At 33.9% G+C, this 18,662-nt stretch overlaps 1 protein-coding gene across 7 annotated transcripts; it reads left to right on the top strand.

Moving 5' to 3' along the window:
- The first annotated feature begins 5,585 nt into the window (after positions 1-5,585).
- Positions 5,586-15,028, top strand: LOC104121068 (uncharacterized). Of its 7 annotated transcripts, XM_009632965.4 has the most exons (13): positions 5,816-6,029; positions 6,468-6,525; positions 6,643-6,707; positions 6,792-6,856; positions 7,069-7,161; positions 7,235-7,336; positions 7,459-7,626; positions 7,711-7,799; positions 11,898-12,019; positions 13,024-13,211; positions 13,376-13,660; positions 14,034-14,181; positions 14,295-15,028. In XM_009632965.4, the coding sequence occupies exons 1-13, from the start codon at positions 5,984-5,986 to the stop codon at positions 14,648-14,650; spliced, it is 1,785 nt and encodes a 594-aa protein (XP_009631260.1). In that variant the 5' UTR covers positions 5,816-5,983; the 3' UTR covers positions 14,651-15,028. The 7 variants fall into 7 exon arrangements, with proteins under 7 accessions (XP_009631258.1, XP_009631256.1, XP_009631255.1 ...); XM_009632963.4 differs by lacking the exon at positions 6,468-6,525 and having other exon boundaries at positions 5,586-6,029; XM_009632962.4 differs by having other exon boundaries at positions 6,643-6,856.
- The last annotated feature ends 3,634 nt before the right edge of the window (positions 15,029-18,662 follow it).

The raw sequence follows: 18,662 nt of genomic DNA, 5'->3' as shown, positions 1-18,662 counted from the left end.
ACCCATTAAGAAAATAAAAGAACCCGGCCCTGCTAGCCTATCCAACATCTAATCAATAAAAGGGAGAAGTTATCGTTGCGTGTAGCTTTATTTAGCTTCCTATAATCAATATACACTCCAATCTGTCACAGTTCTCGTGGGTGCCAGCTCATTCTGCTCGTTAGCCACAACTGTCATTCTACCATTTTTAGGCACACACTGAACCCGATTCACCCAATTGTTGTCTGAAATAGGAAAATAATTCCAGCATTGAGTCTCTTGATAATTTCCTTCTTTACCACTTTTTTATGATAGGATTCAGCCTTCTTTATTGTTCAACAATCGGTCGGTTCCCATCTTAAAAAAAAAACATACAAAATGAGGGACTAATTCCCTTAATATCTGCAATGGTCCATCCTTTGGCTTTCTTATGCGCTTTAGTACTCGAAACATCTTGTCTTCTTGCAATCGAGATAGACTAGATGAGATGATCACTGGTACAGTTTCAGACTAACCCAAATACGCATAGCGCAAATATGATGGCAAAGCCCTCAGCTCTAACTTTGGAGCTTCTTCAATTCATGGCTTCGGTGGTGTCAATGCCATTGATTTATCAAGTTGTTCGAACCGTCCAAGTCCATGAACATACTTATATGTCATGTTAAGTATTTTCTCAATTTTCTCTACTAGCTCATCTTCACTTTCCTCTTTATCACCCAACAAAGCTCTTTCAATGGGATCTACAATGGTCATATGTGGCATCACAGTGATCACATTGTCCTCCACAAATGAAATCATGGCCAAGTCTTTGTAATAGGCTGCAACTTGAGTGTTCTATACACATTAAAAACTTCTACTAGGTCACTCACTCTCATCGTTATCTTCTCTTCATATACATCAATAATAGTAAAACTAGTGGCTAGGAATGGTCGTCCTGAAATAAATGGGACTTCCTGCTCAGGTTCATAATCTAGGATAATAAAATCGGCGAGAAATATGAATGATGCCACTATACCAACACATCTTCGATCATACCTTTTAGGCTATCTAGAGATCTGTCTGCCAACTGTTAGACCATTGTTGTCAGTCGAGGATCACCCAATCCTAACTGTTTAAACATGGATAAAGACATCAAGTTGATACTCGCCCCAAGATCACACAAAGCTCACCTAACTACATGCTTACCAATTGAAATCTGAATAATGAATCTCCTTAGATCCTTCAACTTTTGAGGTAGTTTATTTTGAATTCTTGAACTAAATTCTTCCATGAGTGCCACAATTTTGAACTCAGCAAACCTCCATTTATTTGCAACAATCTTCTTGATGTATCTTGCATATTTTGGCATTTCTTGCAAGATGTCCATCAATGGAATGTTGATTTTGCACATGTTTCAGAATAACCAGTAACATTTTGTATGCAACATTGTTCTTCACTTTTTACAATATCTATGGGAAATGAGGAGTTCATTTGAAACTTTTATCTCATCTTCCACTGGAACTTATTTCTCAGTGAAAGTTAATTACTTTCTCTTTTTGGATGGCACTTCCACCAACTCTCTCCCATTCCTTAATATCACAACATTAACATGAGCTTGAGGATTCACCTTGGTGTCACTACAAAGTGCCCCCGCTGGTCGGATATTTCGGGCGCTAGCAAGTTACCCCACTTGTCTTTCCAAATTAGGGATAGCAGTAGATTGATTCTGATTATCAACCATTATCTTATTGAGCATCTCTTCAATACTATCCATCGAATTCGTGGACTGATCAACCTATGATGGTCGAAACTATTGTTGTTAAGCCTGTGATCCATACTGTGGTTAATTCCCTTGATTGTTGCCCCATGAAAATTTGGGTAGTTCCTCCAATTGGGATTATAAGTATTCTCATACTAATTTTCTTGGCCTCTATTTGCATTAACCACAAAATATACTGACTCTAAATTTGTTGGGCATAAGTTGCTGGTGTGACCTTCTACACATACTTCGCAAAATAATTGCACTTGTTGTACCAGTTGAACCTTTTGTTTATTCAAGACCATAGCCATTTTGTTGATTGATTCGCCAAAGAATCCACTTGTATTACTCTTCGAGAACTTATACAAGAGTGCATAGATCTCATCAAAACTCTTCTCCAACATTTGTCCACTTTCTGCAACATCTATCACTATTTTTGTCTCCGAATAAAGACCTTCAATAAAGGTGTAAGCCAAAACTTTATTAGTCTGATTATGATGCGAACAATCCTGAAGTAGTCTCTTGAACCTCTCCCAAACCGAATATAGTGACTCGTCCTCCTTCTGTTTAAAGATAACTATTTCACTTCAGGTCTTTGTTTTCTTACTGGATGGGAAGAACCTTGCCAATAACTTGCAAGCTAGATCATTCCATGACATAATAGAGTTCGTTAGTTAAGTTTTCAACCATCTCTTAGCCTCGCCTAATAGAGAGAAAGGGAACAATATGAGTCACACATAGTCCAATGTGACTACATTCGTGATATAAGTATCACTGATTCAGGATATATTGTTAAGGGTCCTCATGTGGTAGGCCCATAAATTGACCATTCAATTATAGCAGCTGGATCATGCTTTGTTTGAGCTCAAAGTGCCAGTGATTCTAGGCTTAAGGATACTAGAGGTAACATTAGTAATGCTGGGCATCATCACCTCTTGCACTGCTAATGGTTGTGCATCCGCCATCTTACCAAGTAATTGAATAAGTGCCTAGAGGTTATTTTCTTCCCTCGTTTCTCTCAACCTTCTACGAAATATCCTATCAGGTTCCGGGTCAAACATCTAACCCATTGCATTCAAGCAAAAGTACCCGAGATCAGAAACAACCAAAAAGAAAAATTAAACTTGACTAAATAAACAATAAAACCCAAATCTAGTAAAGTAGTTAATTTCTAAGTCTCCAGCAACGACATAAAAAATTTGTTGATCCCAAATACACACACAAGTATACATGCTCGATAAGTAATAAAGTAATAAAAAAGAGTGTCGAACCCACATAAACTTGTAGTTAACTACCTACTAATTCAACTAAAATTATTAGTCAACTAAGTGGATCAAAGGTTGAGTTTTGATATGAAACTATGGATGCAAAATAAAAATAAAAAATTAAACTAGGACAACAAAGAATTATTGTTTAGAGTTACTTCAGTAGAGATGAATATTTTAGGGTAGTAGTTGATTCACCAATCTTATTTAGTTCTAGTTAAATCCCTTTCAATTCGAATCGCTTATGACTACTAATTAACCAGATTATATTTACTCTTAGTATTCTCTCAAATTATTACTTGCCTGCTCAAGATAGGTTAATGCCTTGAATGCATTAAGATCATAGTATTCAATTAAGCATGGTGACTATGTGTAATTCTATCTTAACCACAAATCTGTCCCTAACTTTAGAGATAAGATCATGCTTTATTTAACTCTTCTCTAATCTAAAAATGACTTTTCAAGCATAATCTAGATAGTCAATAGAACTTAATTATTAGCTAGACAATCAAGCAATTAAACATAGAGTTAAAAAATAACCATGTAATAGTAATTCGTATTAAAGGCAAAAATAACAATCAAATGTCAATTTCATGGCTAACCACAACCCCGTAACGAAGGGATTTGGCCACGCATAATCATCGTAACAAATTTGCAAGCATTTGAATAATTAAAGTACTAAGAAAATACGAATGGTAGAAGAACTCTCTTAACTTTGCTGCAACTTGCTCCTAATATGTGTTTTGCCTGTTTTCCTCAAAATTAGGTTTAGAAATTATTTTATACAAGTTATGGGCGTGTAACATCGAAAAAACCCTCTCCAAGTTGAAATAGGACAGTTCCCGGATGCAGGCTCTGGCAAGCGTGTCGCGCTAGGCAGGGTGCTGGCTTTTTCTTATGCTTTTGCAAAATCTGTTCCTAACGCTGTAAAATCTGGGCATTGGACTTGCACTTTGTCTAGTTTTCTTCTTTTTCTGCTTTAACTCGTGCACATTTATTTCATTTCGCTCCCAATCGATTCCTACACATATGAACACTGAAATTAAGTTGAACTAATCACATATGAGGCGACACGTATACAAAATACATACTTTAAATATTAGTTAATTACATTGATATGTGAAAAATATTTATATTGTTAACATATTTGATAGCCTACTCAATGAATTAGGATTGTGATCACATATATAGATTTCACATAAGAGGATCCACTTAATCTATACCATATTAAAAGTACAAAGTTAAATATTGTTCGCCTTTAATACCCTTTAAGAATATATTTTATATTGAATAAAGTAGTAATTTTAGTTATTTTTCTAATATGCAGGAATAGTCATTTAATTATTTTTCTAATATTTAGGGACAATCATTTAATTATTTGCCTAATATTTAGGACTTTGGTATAGAAAATCATATAATTATTTAATTCGAGTTCTTTCAATTTTCTTCCGGTTCTAGGAGTCCTTCACTATCAAAATCTTTTTAAACGTAGAAGTATTTTATAAGTATACGAGTATTATCTTCTTCTTTTTTTTTGTAATGTTTTTTGTTTAAGAGTCATTTTTGTCCATTTCTTATTCAACTTTTTTTTTGGTTAAAAGTTTTATGTTTAGTGTTGCTTATTTTCTTTTCTTTTTCAAAATTCCTTTTTTTCGTATAATTATGTAATTTTATTATACAAATGAGTTACAATAATTTATAATTTTTATAATCTATTGGAAATAATTCAATAATATTTATTATTAATTAACAAAATAAAACAACTTGCATTTTACTCTTGATTTTTTTTATTTTCTATAAATTTGCTAATCCTGTTTGACTCTTCTAAAATGAACTTGTGAATAACTTTTCATAAACAAAAATCATAAGTTTTCAAGTATTATATGTGATTGCTGAAATTGGAAAAGAAGCATGATAACTTATGAATTTAAAGTGATTAAATTAAAAAATTATAATATATTTTTAGTTGATTATATTGACTGATGATTGAGAATGTGTACGGAGATTCATCATTTTAGAGAATATTAACTTTTATTTTATCGCTCTAATATGATATTTTAATACTATATTATTTAAATTTAAAATTTTAAAATTCTTTCTTATTGAGACAGTGTACAAGCGCAAAACGCATATCATAAAACTAGCATCTATTACAAGTTAGAGCGCATTTTCAATCTTATCGAATGTTCTTTCAAGGTAGAAATTCACATTGCATAATCTATATATATATATATACGCATGCATATATATATATATATATATATATATATATATATATATATATATATATATATATATATATACGCACTGCGCGCGCGCGCACACATATATATATATATATATATATGTTTATATATAATCTTTTTTTATTATTATCTTCTAACTTTTGTACTTGAGAATTATCAAACTGATATATAATTTTGCTTCTACTAGTTAGTACTCTATAAAAATTTAACTAGAAGACATATTTTTTTCCCAAAAAGTGTTACTTCTTTTAGTTATATGTCATCTCTAATAAAAGTCCTTTTTTTCTTTTCTAGTTTTAAATTCCTTCTTAATAAATGTCATTTTTCTCCTACCATTTTGAGCGATTTTCTAAGCCACAGGTATAGGTTTTAGCAATGCAATTAGGATATCTTTCTATCAATGTTTTATACTCATAAATGCAATTAGATTGAACCTCAGATCAAATATTAGGGACCATTACATACAATGACTAAAATAGTGAGACAAACTGCATTTATACAAATATTCAGGGACCAAAAGGTTAATATTTATTCCGAATAGAAACCTTTTTCAGTAGAAGATTCTTTTTTATCGGCGTCCAAAAAATCTGAAATTCCGGCATCCAGTTCCGTCAAATTTCATTCAATGAAGTCAGAATCCCCCGTCGTTGATAGAACCTCCGTCACCTTGAGGCTACAGCCACCGCCTCCGCAATCTCAGCCATCCAAAATCATTTTGGCTGACCTCAACGTTGATCCTCCTGATTCCGACGGCAATGATTATGTACCCGTCGCTGCTGTGTCTCCTACAAGTTTCTCCAGGTTCTACTTGAGACTTTTCTGTTTTCTTCTGTCTATCGTTCTTTCAAAATTCTTATGAAAATAAATTGAAGAAAAGCTGAGAAAAGAGATAAAGACTTGAACTGTTCAGAGCTTTCTGCTTCTTCTTTTTTGAGGTAAACTATAGTCTAGTTTGTATATCATATAAGGTAGTTTCAGATTTTAATCTTTTCAAAGAGGACTAGGCTTGATTCTACATTTCCACTGTACTAGTACACTACTGGCTTGGGATATTCTGTATGAATTTGGAAGTCCTAGTATAAATTACTTGCAACTTTTTGCAGTTGAAATTACTAAAATAGTATAAAAAAGATCATATTCAAAGTAAAAGCTCTTTGATTCACCAAATAATAAGTGTGTCATTCCTTTGGGTTGGAAGTAGTGGTAAGTGAAGATGGCCCTACTTTGTACTATTGTTAGGATATGTTATTAAAATTTCAGCTGGCAGCCATGTAAAGGAGTCCTTATACCGGCAGAGGTAATTGACCTCGACCATGATGCTTTATGTTGCTTTTCTCTTTAGCTCTATTAGGTTGACATTATTGTTGGGATAATTTATTTTATGACTTTTAAACAGGTTCTAATATATTTGCAGGGTAATAGCTGATGAAATATTTCAGGATAAGTTGAAAAAAGACATAGAGGTTGCAGACACAGAAGGTAAACAATTGAAAAAAATGGGAAAATGCCGTTCAAGAATGGGTAAGTTAGATTGTCCTCCTGACTGTAGTGGAGCTGATGCAGAGCCTGATCATAATGTTCAAGGTGTACCTTCGTCTCGGGAAGAAAAAGTTAGCAGCCTTAAAACTGTAAGTTGTATTTTGAGCCATTTATCTTTACTGTATTGATAGCTGGACAAGCTTGATAGGCGATTGTGCCAGTAAAATCCTCTTCCTACCTTTTCCGATAAATAAGGGTAATTGTGCTTGTAAAATCATCTTATTTTAATTTAAGAGAAAAGAGAACACCTTCTTGGTGCAGTTGTTTAAACTTTGCCATGATTAATCTACTTTGTTTGTAGGGCTTGATACACGTTGCACGAAAAATGCCAAAGAACGCACATTCTCATTTTGTACTTGGCTTGATGTATCAAAGGATGGGTCAGCCTCAAAAGGTAGCTTTTGGATTGCGCTGTTCTTTCTGTGGGTCAGTTTTCATTTTCTCTTGCACTGAACAGCTCATTCTAGGCAATTCTGGCATATGAGAAAGCGGAAGAAATTTTAGTTCGCCCTGAGGAAGAAATAGATCGGCCAGAGTTGCTTTCATTAGTCCAGGTTCATCGTGCACAGGTATGACTGAACTTACAGTGAAAGAAATTGCACGTCAACATTTCTCTATTAGTTTTTTCTTTAAAAATTAATCGAGTAATTACTGCTACTCATATATTTTTCACATCTCTTCCACCATGCAGTGTATTCTGCTTGGAACGTTGGAAGATTGCAGTTCAGATGAGGAATTAGACCCTGAAGAGCTTGAAAATATTCTAGCTAAACTTAAGGAGGCTGTGAAATCTGATGTTACGCAGGTGTCTATTTGGAATGCTCTTGGCATAATACTTCTTAGAACTGGTCGTTTGCAGGTGCAGCCGCGTTAATTTTGTTCTTACTCATTGACGTACTTGGAACTTTCTCTGATTATCTTTTGACACTTATGGTTTCTGTAGAGTGCTATATCAGTTTTCTCAACTTTGTTGGACATATCCCCAGACAACCTGGATTGCCTTGGTAATCTTGGAATTGCTTGTCTCCGGAGGTATAAAGGGACATTCCTTTTTACTGGTTTTAGGCTACTTACTGTATTATTGAAAGTGTATATTAATGTCATCATTCCAATATTCTCTTGCGTTTTGATTAAATTAGAGTAATGAAAAAAGGGATTGACATAGAAGCTAAAAGCAAATTGGAGAGGTAGAGAGGATGTTGTATTTTATGTTTTGAAAAGAGCAAAGACACAAAATATCCTATTTGTTGAATGATATTTCTACTAATGTTGCAACTGAAAAGGAAAAAAAATCTAGGAGAACTTATATCTTAAACACTTGTAGGGAGATTAGTTTGTTTTTGGGCTGAAAAACTATTGATGCATCATTCTACAGCATATGGACTTCGTGATTAGTTCGAATTGAGTGTCTTATTGGGAATGACTCACTTACAAGTTACAATCCTCTTTTTTCGTGGAAATTTTTTATTATACTGTTCGATTCTACTGAGGTGTAAATCTTCTTGGTTATAATGCCTAAGCTGTCCAACCTGGTAATGGGGCTCTTAGGTGCTGACTCCGATCGCATCATTGGCAAAAACCATGCAATAGCTTCAGTTAGAGCAGAGCTCAAGATGGGATTTGAAGATGAAAATGTCAGAAGCTTACCGCTCAAAAAACAAAGTATACTGACCTTAGATTTCTAAAAAGTATAATGTCTTCTGATGGCATTATCGTCGTTCCATTAAAAGAGAAGTATTTATCTTTTAGCCAGGGAGACCATTTTGTGGAAGTAATCTACTTATTCCACCATTATGGGAGAACCTTGAGGGATCCCTGACTCAACCACTTCCTAATAATCTATTATGGGAGAACCTCGAGGGATCCCTGACTCAACCACTTCCTAATAATCTTCCTTCATAGCAAATCCTATGAGCTTACACAATCAGCGAAATTAGATCTTGCAAATGGTGAAAACAGTTACCCATTTTAGGCTGTCACCATTCTTGAGAATCAGCTTAACCAATCATGGACTTGAGTGGGATTTTAGGACTCCGGGAAAGGTTGATCAAATACTTCGTTCAATATAGCTTCTACCACTGATTACATTGTCTTTATCGCACTCATTGGCTGCAAGCTTCTATGCTTTTATTGGCTGCCATACGCTGGTATTTGGATCTAATGCATATTCTATTTTCTGATTCTCTGTCTGTCTTTTTCTTTTCTTGTTTTTTCTTAGACTAGTATCTATGAACGTGCGTTGCACGTTAATAATGACACGTGATGCTTTAAACATTTATTTATATGAAGGAACAATAAAATTTAATTAATGAGAGAAATTTTATGCATAATAAAACAACAATCATCTAAATGCCGAAAATATTATTACATTAGCATAATACATGAATTTAAAATAAAAGGACATTATCAAAACTTACACAAACGATCAATTTTGTCAAGTTAGTTAGATAATTATATATTATAGTTTAAAAGTATTTAATGTGATGGTATCTTAACGAACACTTCTTTGTGGACAATATTTTTTTGTGTATGTTTCCTCCTAATGTGTTGGTTGCTCTGCCTTAACCAGAATTCTTGTTGTCGATCTTGATATCCCTTTTGAAAGTGCAACATACAGTTGTTCGTGCAAGAAAATATATTGCGTTAAATATAGTCCAATTTGACCTATAAATTATTCAACATACAGTTAACCTATATACAATGGAAGATCAATTTTAACTTAGTCTATTATATATACAGCGACAATAACATACGTAAGAAATAAAAAACTTGACAACAAACATGTATGGTAGAAGACCATTTGGTATTAAAGTATTTAAGTATTCTTCTTTGTAGTAATTATTGGTATCATTTTCTGCTGAGTCAAAAACTGAAAAATATTTTATTTTTACTATAAAATTTTGCAATCAACCTTTTATTTAGTTGATCAACATATTCATTTCTGCTAGCTAAGATATCTTTTTTAATTCTATCATGCGATTTGCACAAAATCTAATGATAGCGATATTTCTCTTATTAAATGCACCACTATGACCATTGAGATTGATAACCAAGTGTTTAGGAAGAACCATACCATATTTTATTGGATGCTCTTCTTCGTTTCCGACACGAAGCAAGAAGACACTGAATACTGGATATGTTCTTACTTTATATTTCTTGTCAGTTAAATCTTTTTCGTTTGAGGCCAGAAGTATAACTTTGGCAAGCTAGCTTTTAAAGTCTCGACTTTTGTTGATTTTGGAACTACTGGTACTACTTGACAGAAATCACCTCCCAAACCATTAATTTTTCACCAAACGGTTCATTAATATCCAATATATCTCTAGACCTCCGGGGCAATTATTTCGATCGTTTGACACTTAGCCATAAGTGCTTCATCCCATATTATCGATTTTACTTTCCTTATAAATTTAGCACAATTGCTTTGCTTTGATATATTTGTGATGGTTATTTAAGTTGTTTGAAGAGGTATATCAAATCTAAAGTGGGTGGCCTCACAATAAAATCGTTGTTGGTACACCACTTGCCATTATTGCTAACAGTGTCATGCCTCTTGATATGATATTTGCAAGTAATTCATGACATTGAAATATTATTTCGATTCCGCCGGAGGTATCTACAAAGAATAATCTTGTTATACCAGAGTCGACTCTTTATAATATAGTCTTGAAAGCTTGTTCTTGTTTAGGATTTAGCTTTGATTGTGCTTCCTCAGACACTTGTATTGCATTTTGATTCTTAATAATATTCTAACCTTTTTACTTTGTGTTTTAACGCTCTTTTTATGGAATAAATTTATATATCCTAAGATTTTTTTTTTAACTTGAATAAGAATTTTACTCATATGATGAATTTAAGAAATAATTGAATTGGATTCTTTTGCTAAATAATTAATTAAAAGATATAATTATTTGGTTTTAACATAAAAAATAATTTATTCTATGTTGATTCAGATCTTAATATTAGTTCATCTCTTATTTTGAATATTTAATCTTAATTATAATTTTATCCACCATAAATTTTATTTTCAAAGAGTAAAAGATTGATATGACATTTCACTTTTAGATCTTTATGTTTATAGAATCATTAGTGGTATTGACTCTTACCAACCTTTGTTTTTCTCTTTCTCACACATTTATATTCTTAAATATTTTCTTATTTATTTTTTAATACTACACGAAAAATTAATTAAAACATATTATTTGAGTAGAAAAATAGTTCAAATATAAAATAAAATATATTATCGTGGGGGTATTTTTTTTCTCAATTTCAACTCTTTATGCAGTCTATTTAACATTACTTTTATTTTTTCTTCGTATTGGACATTATGTAGTGGTAATGTATTGCCAATACGAAGGATTCTTATGAAATTAATTTTATTAACTTTCCTACATATTTTTAATGAGAATTTAATAGACAAAATTTTATTAATTTAAAATCTTAAATATAAAAAATTAGCATAGAAGGTATTATAGTCCAAAAAATAGGTTATTGCAGTTATGTCCTTTCCCTATGAGTTCTTCCGTTTAATATTTTAGGGATATTTTGATATATTAATATTGTATTTATAATTTTATAATAATGTAGGGATTCATTTTTTCTAAATGGATTTGGACAATATAATACATTCTCAAATTAAATTAGTAATAGGACATTTTAATATGTTTTCAAATTAAATTAGTAATAGGAATTTTTAAGAAGTATATCCTAAAAGTAATAGGATTACATGACAAAAGATATTTACTTGTTCAATTTTATATGAATTAGACAACCCGGGAATAGTTATACTAATAAGATTCCTAATGTGTAGTATTATATCCTAAAACTAATAGGATTATAAGGCTAATATCTAGAATTCCGGTTATGTCCTTTTATTATGAATTATTATGCTTAATATTATAAGGTTATTTTTATAAACCGACATTGTATTCATACTTTTATAATATTGGTGATGCCTTTTTTTTTTGTGTGTGTGGGGGTGGGGTGGGGGGTGGGGGGGTCCTCTGCTGCTGTTTAACAGCTTTATTAGATATGCTAACTGATTAATATTTCATCAGGCACATTTTCCTATATTGTTCACTTGAGCTACTTCCTTTCCTGAATTGAATCACTTTGACAATGTCTTTCCAGTGGGAATCTAGAGCTTTCAGAAAAGTGCTTCCAAGATCTGCTTCTAAAAGATCAGAACCATCCTACTGCTTTAATCAATTATGCTGCCCTTCTCTTATATAAATTTGGTTCAGTAGTTGCAGGTAAAAGGATTTTATCTGTTTCGTAATTTATAGCCTTGGGCTATCAGATTTATGTTACGAATTCACTGCAAAAAATATTATAATTGTGCTCATTAGCATGTGTTCTACATGGATGTAAATATCAGTGTTTTAAAAGGCGTGGGCATAAGGCGAGACGTTTTACATATGCCTCAGCGAGGCGTAAGCCCCATAGGTATTTAATTTTTAATATTTTATAAAATAATATAATTACAGTAAATATTTATATACAGGTAAAATTGCATAAAAAATGAAGAAAACTATAAATATGTGAAACATATATATATATATATATATATATATATATATAAAATATATGTGCTTCATCTTCACAAAAAACTAGTCAAAACAATCTATTATACGCTACTTAGAAGCTCAAGTAACTTGAGTCAAAAAGAATAAAGTTTTCTACATGGAGTAACAAAAAGGATGACTAACCTTCAATTTGAAGTTTTGAACTTTGATCTTGCTGCTATGAAGGAGAATAGAATTCTCTTTGTATTTGTAAAAAAAAATTGAATATTTGTTGGTTTTGGGAGATATTAGCAGACTAGCGGACAAGATAAAGAAGTGGGAAAGACCATGAATTGGGGCTTCAATCAATAAAAAAGGTATTGACTTTTAAATTTAATACATTTCAGTTCCCTTTTAAAACTTTTGAGTAATTACCATGCTGAATTTTGAAAATTTGGGTATTATATGAAGGACTTATTCAATAAATTTTGTTTTTATTTGAAAAAATCTCTAGGCTTACGCCTCACTAAAACAACTCGCCTCAAACGCCCGGGCTTACGCCCCGAACCCCCGGGCGTACGCCCCGAATTGCTGAGGGTACGCCTCTTGAGATTTTCGCCCCACACCATCGCCCCGGGGCGTTTTTGGTGCGCCTCGCCCTAGGGCTCGCCCCGAAAACGCCTTTCAAAACACTGGTAAATATTTGAAAGAATAAGAAAACAGAGAGTAAAGAGTAAGCATTTGGCTGTTAGTTTCAGGTGCGGGGGCAAATGCTCTTGATAGAACAACTGCAGATCAAGTCATTGCAGCCAATGTGGCCAGAGAATGTTTACTAGCAGCTTTAAAAGCGGACTCAAAAGCTGCTCACACTTGGACAAATCTAGCTAATGCTTATTACTTGATGGGTGATCATAGGAGCTCTGCCAAATGCTTGGAAAAGGTGCTTCTTTTCTTTTCCTTTTTTGGATAAGGAAGGCTACAAACAGCTCGAAACCTCCTTTTATCTGTTGTTACAAGATATTGGTTCCTAGACTTCTTAAATAGATGCACTAATGTTGTCCTTGTATAAGTAATTTAACTTCTTTTTTTTGCTATAATGCGTAGGCAGGAAAAATCGAGCCTAATTGCTTAGCAACAAGATATGCGGTTGGAGTTCACCGCATCAGGGATGCAGAGAGGTCCCAGAATCCCAATGAGCAGCTCTCATGGGCTGGGAATGAAATGGCCTCGATACTAAGAGAAGGAGATTCTACTTCAATAGAGTCTCCAATAGCATGGGCTGGTCTTGCCATGGTCCACAGGGCCCAACACGAAATTGTGGCAGGATTTGAAATAGAGCATAATGAATTGGTGGAAGTCAAGGAGCATGCAATCTACAGTCTAAAGCAAGTAGGCGTTAAATTTTTATATTTCTATCTGATACTTATTGCTTAGTTTGGTAAATTCAGATTCCGGTAGGGGATAGGTTATTTATTGGTTGATTATATGATAAGGTGATCTATATATATTTCCTCTGTGGTGCAACTGGTAACAGACCAGGTTGCTTAGGAGTTTGAACTGCTTGAACTTCTTTTTTTTTTTTTTTACAGTGAAAGGAACTTAGTTTTTTACTCTTTCTTGCCTGACTTTATTGCATTAAAGCTATTCTACTACCTTACATCTGCTTCCTGACTTTTGATTTTCATTATTTTCTGTTACACTCTTGAAAGATGAAGTTTGGACTGAGGACTTGATTTCATATTTCTGATTTTTCAAATGACAGGCAATAGCTGAAGATCCTGCCGATGCTGTTCAATGGCATCAACTTGGCCTTCATAGTCTTTGTTCCCAACAATTTAGGACGTCTCAAAAGTACCTCAAGGCTGCAGTTGCACGTCGTAAGGACTGCACGTATGCCTGGTCAAATCTTGGTAAATGCATTTTACTCAATGTCATCCACATCTCTTTTCCACCTCTTTTCTTTCCCAGTTTTAGTTATCGTGAATATAGCCTTCATATCTTCTGAAAAGAAATTGCACTCTAGGTATTTCACTGCAACTGTCCGAGGAGTCTTCTCCAGCTGAAGAGGTTTATATACAGGCCTTGTCACTAGCTACATCAAAACAAGCGCACACAATATTTTCAAACCTTGGGAACCTCTATCGGCAGATAAAACAGTATGAACGTGCAAAGGCAATGTTCACCAAATCACTTGAACTGCAGCCTGGGTATGCACCAGCTTTAAACAATTTAGGTCTTGTATGTGTTGCTGAAGGAAAATGGGAAGAAGCCAAGAACTGTTTCAACAAGGCGATCCAGGCAGATCCACTGCTTGATGCTGCTAAATCCAACATGTATAAAGCTTCTAGCATGTTCAAGATGCATACCAGCATGTCATGATGTCTCTGATTCATTGTATGATAATTTGCCCCCCTGTAATTATTTTGTACTGGGAATTATCAGCCAAAAGAAAAGGGAAAGAAAAAGAGGAGTAGAGAATTGCAGATTTTGAGATTTAGATATCTCAGCTTTTTGGACTTCAGTTTGGATAACTTAGCTCCTTCTGCAGTGTTAGCAAAGTAGAGGTTTCTTTCTTTAAACTTATGTCTCCAGCTATTTCATTTCCACATGACTGTACCTCCTGCGATAGGTGTGACTAGCGCACCAGCGGTGGTCTCTGTTGAATTTAAAATTAATAGGGAAATTGAAATTTTAGTCCCAGGAATCCTTGTTGAGGTTGATACAGGCACTTGTAAATAATTTAAATTGCCTTTCACATTGTGGTCGCGTCTAACATTCTGTTTTAAGTTATTACGCAGGATTGTGGCCAACCTGGATTTTTTACTCTTCCTGAGAGGAGATTGAGTCCTATGTAAGAGCATTTACATACATATATACTTCTAAATTCCCCAAAGATATCAAATATGGCTATAATTATCCTGAGCTGATGCTTCGAAAGCGACCAGTTTTTCTCCATTCACTTTCTTCAGAGTGGATACTGATGGCTGGTTGTCAGTCTTGGGATTATCCCTTCAATTTTTGTGGCTTGCAATTTTCAAAAGTTGTTGACACCTCTGCAGTTTTTTTCCTCTTCACACTTTCTGCTCATGCTATTTTTTAACTATGGCTGCCATTAATACCACTACATATCATAATTTTACCAGGGAACTCAATTAAAATTCTATGTTGACTGAAAACAGTGTCTAGGGCATCATAAAACTCTATATAAACTTTTTACATTGGGACTATTCAGGAGGCTGTAATTTTAGATTGAGAAAAATAAGGAAAATCCCCTCAAAGCACAGTTGGGGATCATTCCTAATGAAACTCTTTATAATGACCCTGCAACAGGTATTTGCTGTCATGACCCAAAGTTAATTAAGGTCACATGGGAGGCGCGTGCTTACCCTCATATAAGTGTACATAAGAGTGACGTGAAAAGAGAAATTTATTTTGTGAATATTCTGGTCTCTCTCTCTCTCTCTCTCTCTCTCTCTCTCTCTCTCTCTCAGAGATTCTTCTTCTCTTCTTATTCTTCTTCTTTCTCATTCAATTTCTCTCTATTTCCTAAAATTCTTGATTGTAATGGAGGGTGGATTAAATGTAAGGTCGCTTCCGGTGTCTTGTGTAATAAGAATGTGCCATTAAAACTTAAAGGTAAGTTCTATAAAGTGGTGGTTAGACCGATTATGTTGTATGGGACAGAGTGTTGGTCAGTCAAGAACTCTTGTGTCCAGAAGATAAAGTAGCTGAAATGAAATGAGAATGTTGAGATGGATGTGCGGGCATATCAGATTTGATAAGATTAGGAATGAAGTTATTCGGGGAAAGGTAGGAGTGGCCCCGTGAAGGATAAGATGCGGGAGGGAGCCTGAGATGGTTCGGACATGTGAAGAGGAGAAGTACTGATGCCCAAGTTAGGAGGTATGAGAGGTTGGCCATAGTGGGTATGAGAAGGGATATAGGTAGACCAAAAAAGTTTGGGGAGAGGTGATTAGGCAGGATATGACGCTCTGGAGCTTATCGAGGATTGTCCTTTGATAAGAGGGTGTAGAGTAGGGCTGTGCATAATTTGGTAAATACTGAATTACCGTATCGAAAGCGAAAATTTTGGTATTTGGTATTCCATATTTTGGTATTCGGTATGGTATTTGGTTTAAGTTTTTAAAAAATATGGTATTAGGTATGGTATTTGGTATTTTTAAATAAAATACCGAAATACCGATACCGTACCAAAATATATATTATATTACACAAAACACATATTATTAATTATAACATAAATATAAAAAATTAAAATTTTAGTTTCCTTTATTCTCTAAGTTCATCAATTAACTCTAAGCAAGTAAGAAGACATTTCTAATGATCAAATTTATTTTTTTATGTGTAGTTTTCTCTCTCTGGGTTGATATTTGCTGGTTTTGGACAAAACTTTTGTCAACAAACGTTTTCTGTTTTGTACTTTTGAATACATTAATTAATTATGAATATTATAGTCTATGACTCTATGCACTTGTTAGTATTCAAACCGAATAAACCGAAGTTTCTGAACCGAATAAACCGAAACCGAAAAGAGAAAAACCGAACCATACCGAATTTAATTAGGTACGGTATTGGTATAGCATTTTAAGAAACCGAATACCGAAAATACTGAACCGAAATGTCTAAATACCGTATCGTACCGACCGACGAACACCCCTAGTGTAGAGGTCGAGAATAAGGGTAGAAGGCTAGTTGGTAGTCGAGCGTTTTGCTCTTTCTTTCTTAGACCAGTAGCATTAATGGTACGATATTCCTTTTACTCGTAGATTGCTATCTTTATCTATTGTTTGATTAGTATCTTTCGCCTTGATTTTCTTAATATCTTCTTGTTGTTGTTACTACTTGTGGACAATACTTCTTTTTATCTACTCTCTAGCCTCTCTCTCTCTGCTCTCTCAAGGTCCCCGAGGTAAGGTATGCGTATACATTACTCTTTTCAGACTCTACTTGTGGAAACTCACTGGTTTTATTGTTATTGTTGTTGTTGTCTTGATTGTAATTTCTTGATTGTAATTATTGTTATTGTTACTTGTGGAAGCTCTCTCAAGAAGGCTTAGATCAAGATTGTGATAATGAAGAGTAAACCGTAGATGAAAGCAAATCGTACAAATTCAGGATACACCATGACTTTAATACAATGTCTACGAAGATAAACAGAAAGGGGGTTAATTCCTCAAAGAGTCTACCAAAAAGTAAATACAACCAGAAATTGAGTATGGAATTATGACACCCTCAATGCACAATTCGACCGTCTCCCATGAAACCCCTTCCCCCGTTCTCTTTTATTTCAGTGATCTTCTTCATTCTCTTACTTAGAAGCCCAGTGGTTTACACAAATAAGTTGTAGAAACAACCTCTTTAATTATAGAAAAAATGGAAAATGACCTACAACACAAGTGTAAAGACCTTGTGAAGCATTTAACCAAAATGATTACTCAATTTCACATAGGAATGGAGCCCTCGAACCAGTTGAGCTTAATAGTGTCAAGGATTACAAATATCTTACTCTCTTGAACAAATAATTTTGATTTTTGATCCTGGAGGTGGCAATTTTGTTGTGTCAAATTTGAAAGTGTAAATATTGTCTTTGAAACGTTGTCTACTTAGGGAGATATCTTTCTTGGTGGTTATGATTTTGGCAAGAAGACTGTTAGTTGGATTTCTTCAAATTTTAAGAAGTTGAACCAATATTGTCTTTTGGTCAAAGTGGAACTGCACACTCATAAGATTTTCACACATAACCACCAGAAAAAGTGATGTTAGTAGTGAATTCTATTGCCATCCCTAATAGTGAGCTATTTCCTATCTGTCTTTGCTACTCTATGTTAATCTTTGCCAATCTTTGATCCTTATGTCTGTATAAGGCAAATGGAAGCAATGGTTGTCTGGGCAAATGCAAAGGTTTTCTCATAGTTCTTGCTTGAATTTAATATTGCCCTTGAGCTTACTAATAGTAATAAAAATTAATAAACAAAATACGGATGTGTACTAACTAATTCCATCTGAGAGAAATGACGCGACCAATATTCTCTGAGAAAAATAGTCAAGGTGGTTGATTGAATGGATGATATTTAAGATTATGGGATCACGAACCGTTTGTTTTCTAAACAAAAAGATTTCTTTATATTGCCACATTTCCATCATCCTGTTGTGTCCTTTTCACGTTAAGTTTTTTGTGTCATTTAATTTTTGCAATTAGGGTTAAATTGTAAGACACCTGATTGGTTGTTTTGAGCATTTGTACTCCGTTCGGTAATTTGAGGTCTTGAGTAGCTTTATATGGTAAATTATGACCTACGTGTATCGTCAGTTTTTTATTTTCGAATGGTTCGGGATTGATTTGGAAGAATGAGTCTCATTTTAGAAGCTT

This window comes from Nicotiana tomentosiformis, chromosome 6, assembly GCF_000390325.3.
Source record: "Nicotiana tomentosiformis chromosome 6, ASM39032v3, whole genome shotgun sequence".
NCBI classification, from domain to species: domain Eukaryota; kingdom Viridiplantae; phylum Streptophyta; class Magnoliopsida; order Solanales; family Solanaceae; genus Nicotiana; species Nicotiana tomentosiformis.
The sequence above is the reverse complement of the archived record's forward strand: the minus strand, read 5'-3'. Positions and strand labels throughout refer to the sequence as shown.

What these genes read in the sequence shown, in the direction of transcription:
- LOC104121068 (XM_009632960.4), top strand. Translation starts at nt 5,854, where the DNA reads ATGAAGTCAGAATCCCCCGTCGTTGATAGAACCTCCGTCACCTTGAGG. An exon ending in AAGTTAGCAGCCTTAAAACT is followed by an intron (nt 6,857 to 7,068) that starts GTAAGTTGTATT and finishes CTTTGTTTGTAG; the next exon opens with GGCTTGATACACGTTGCACG. An exon ending in ATTTGGTTCAGTAGTTGCAG is followed by an intron (nt 12,020 to 13,023) that starts GTAAAAGGATTT and finishes TTTGGCTGTTAG; the next exon opens with TTTCAGGTGCGGGGGCAAAT.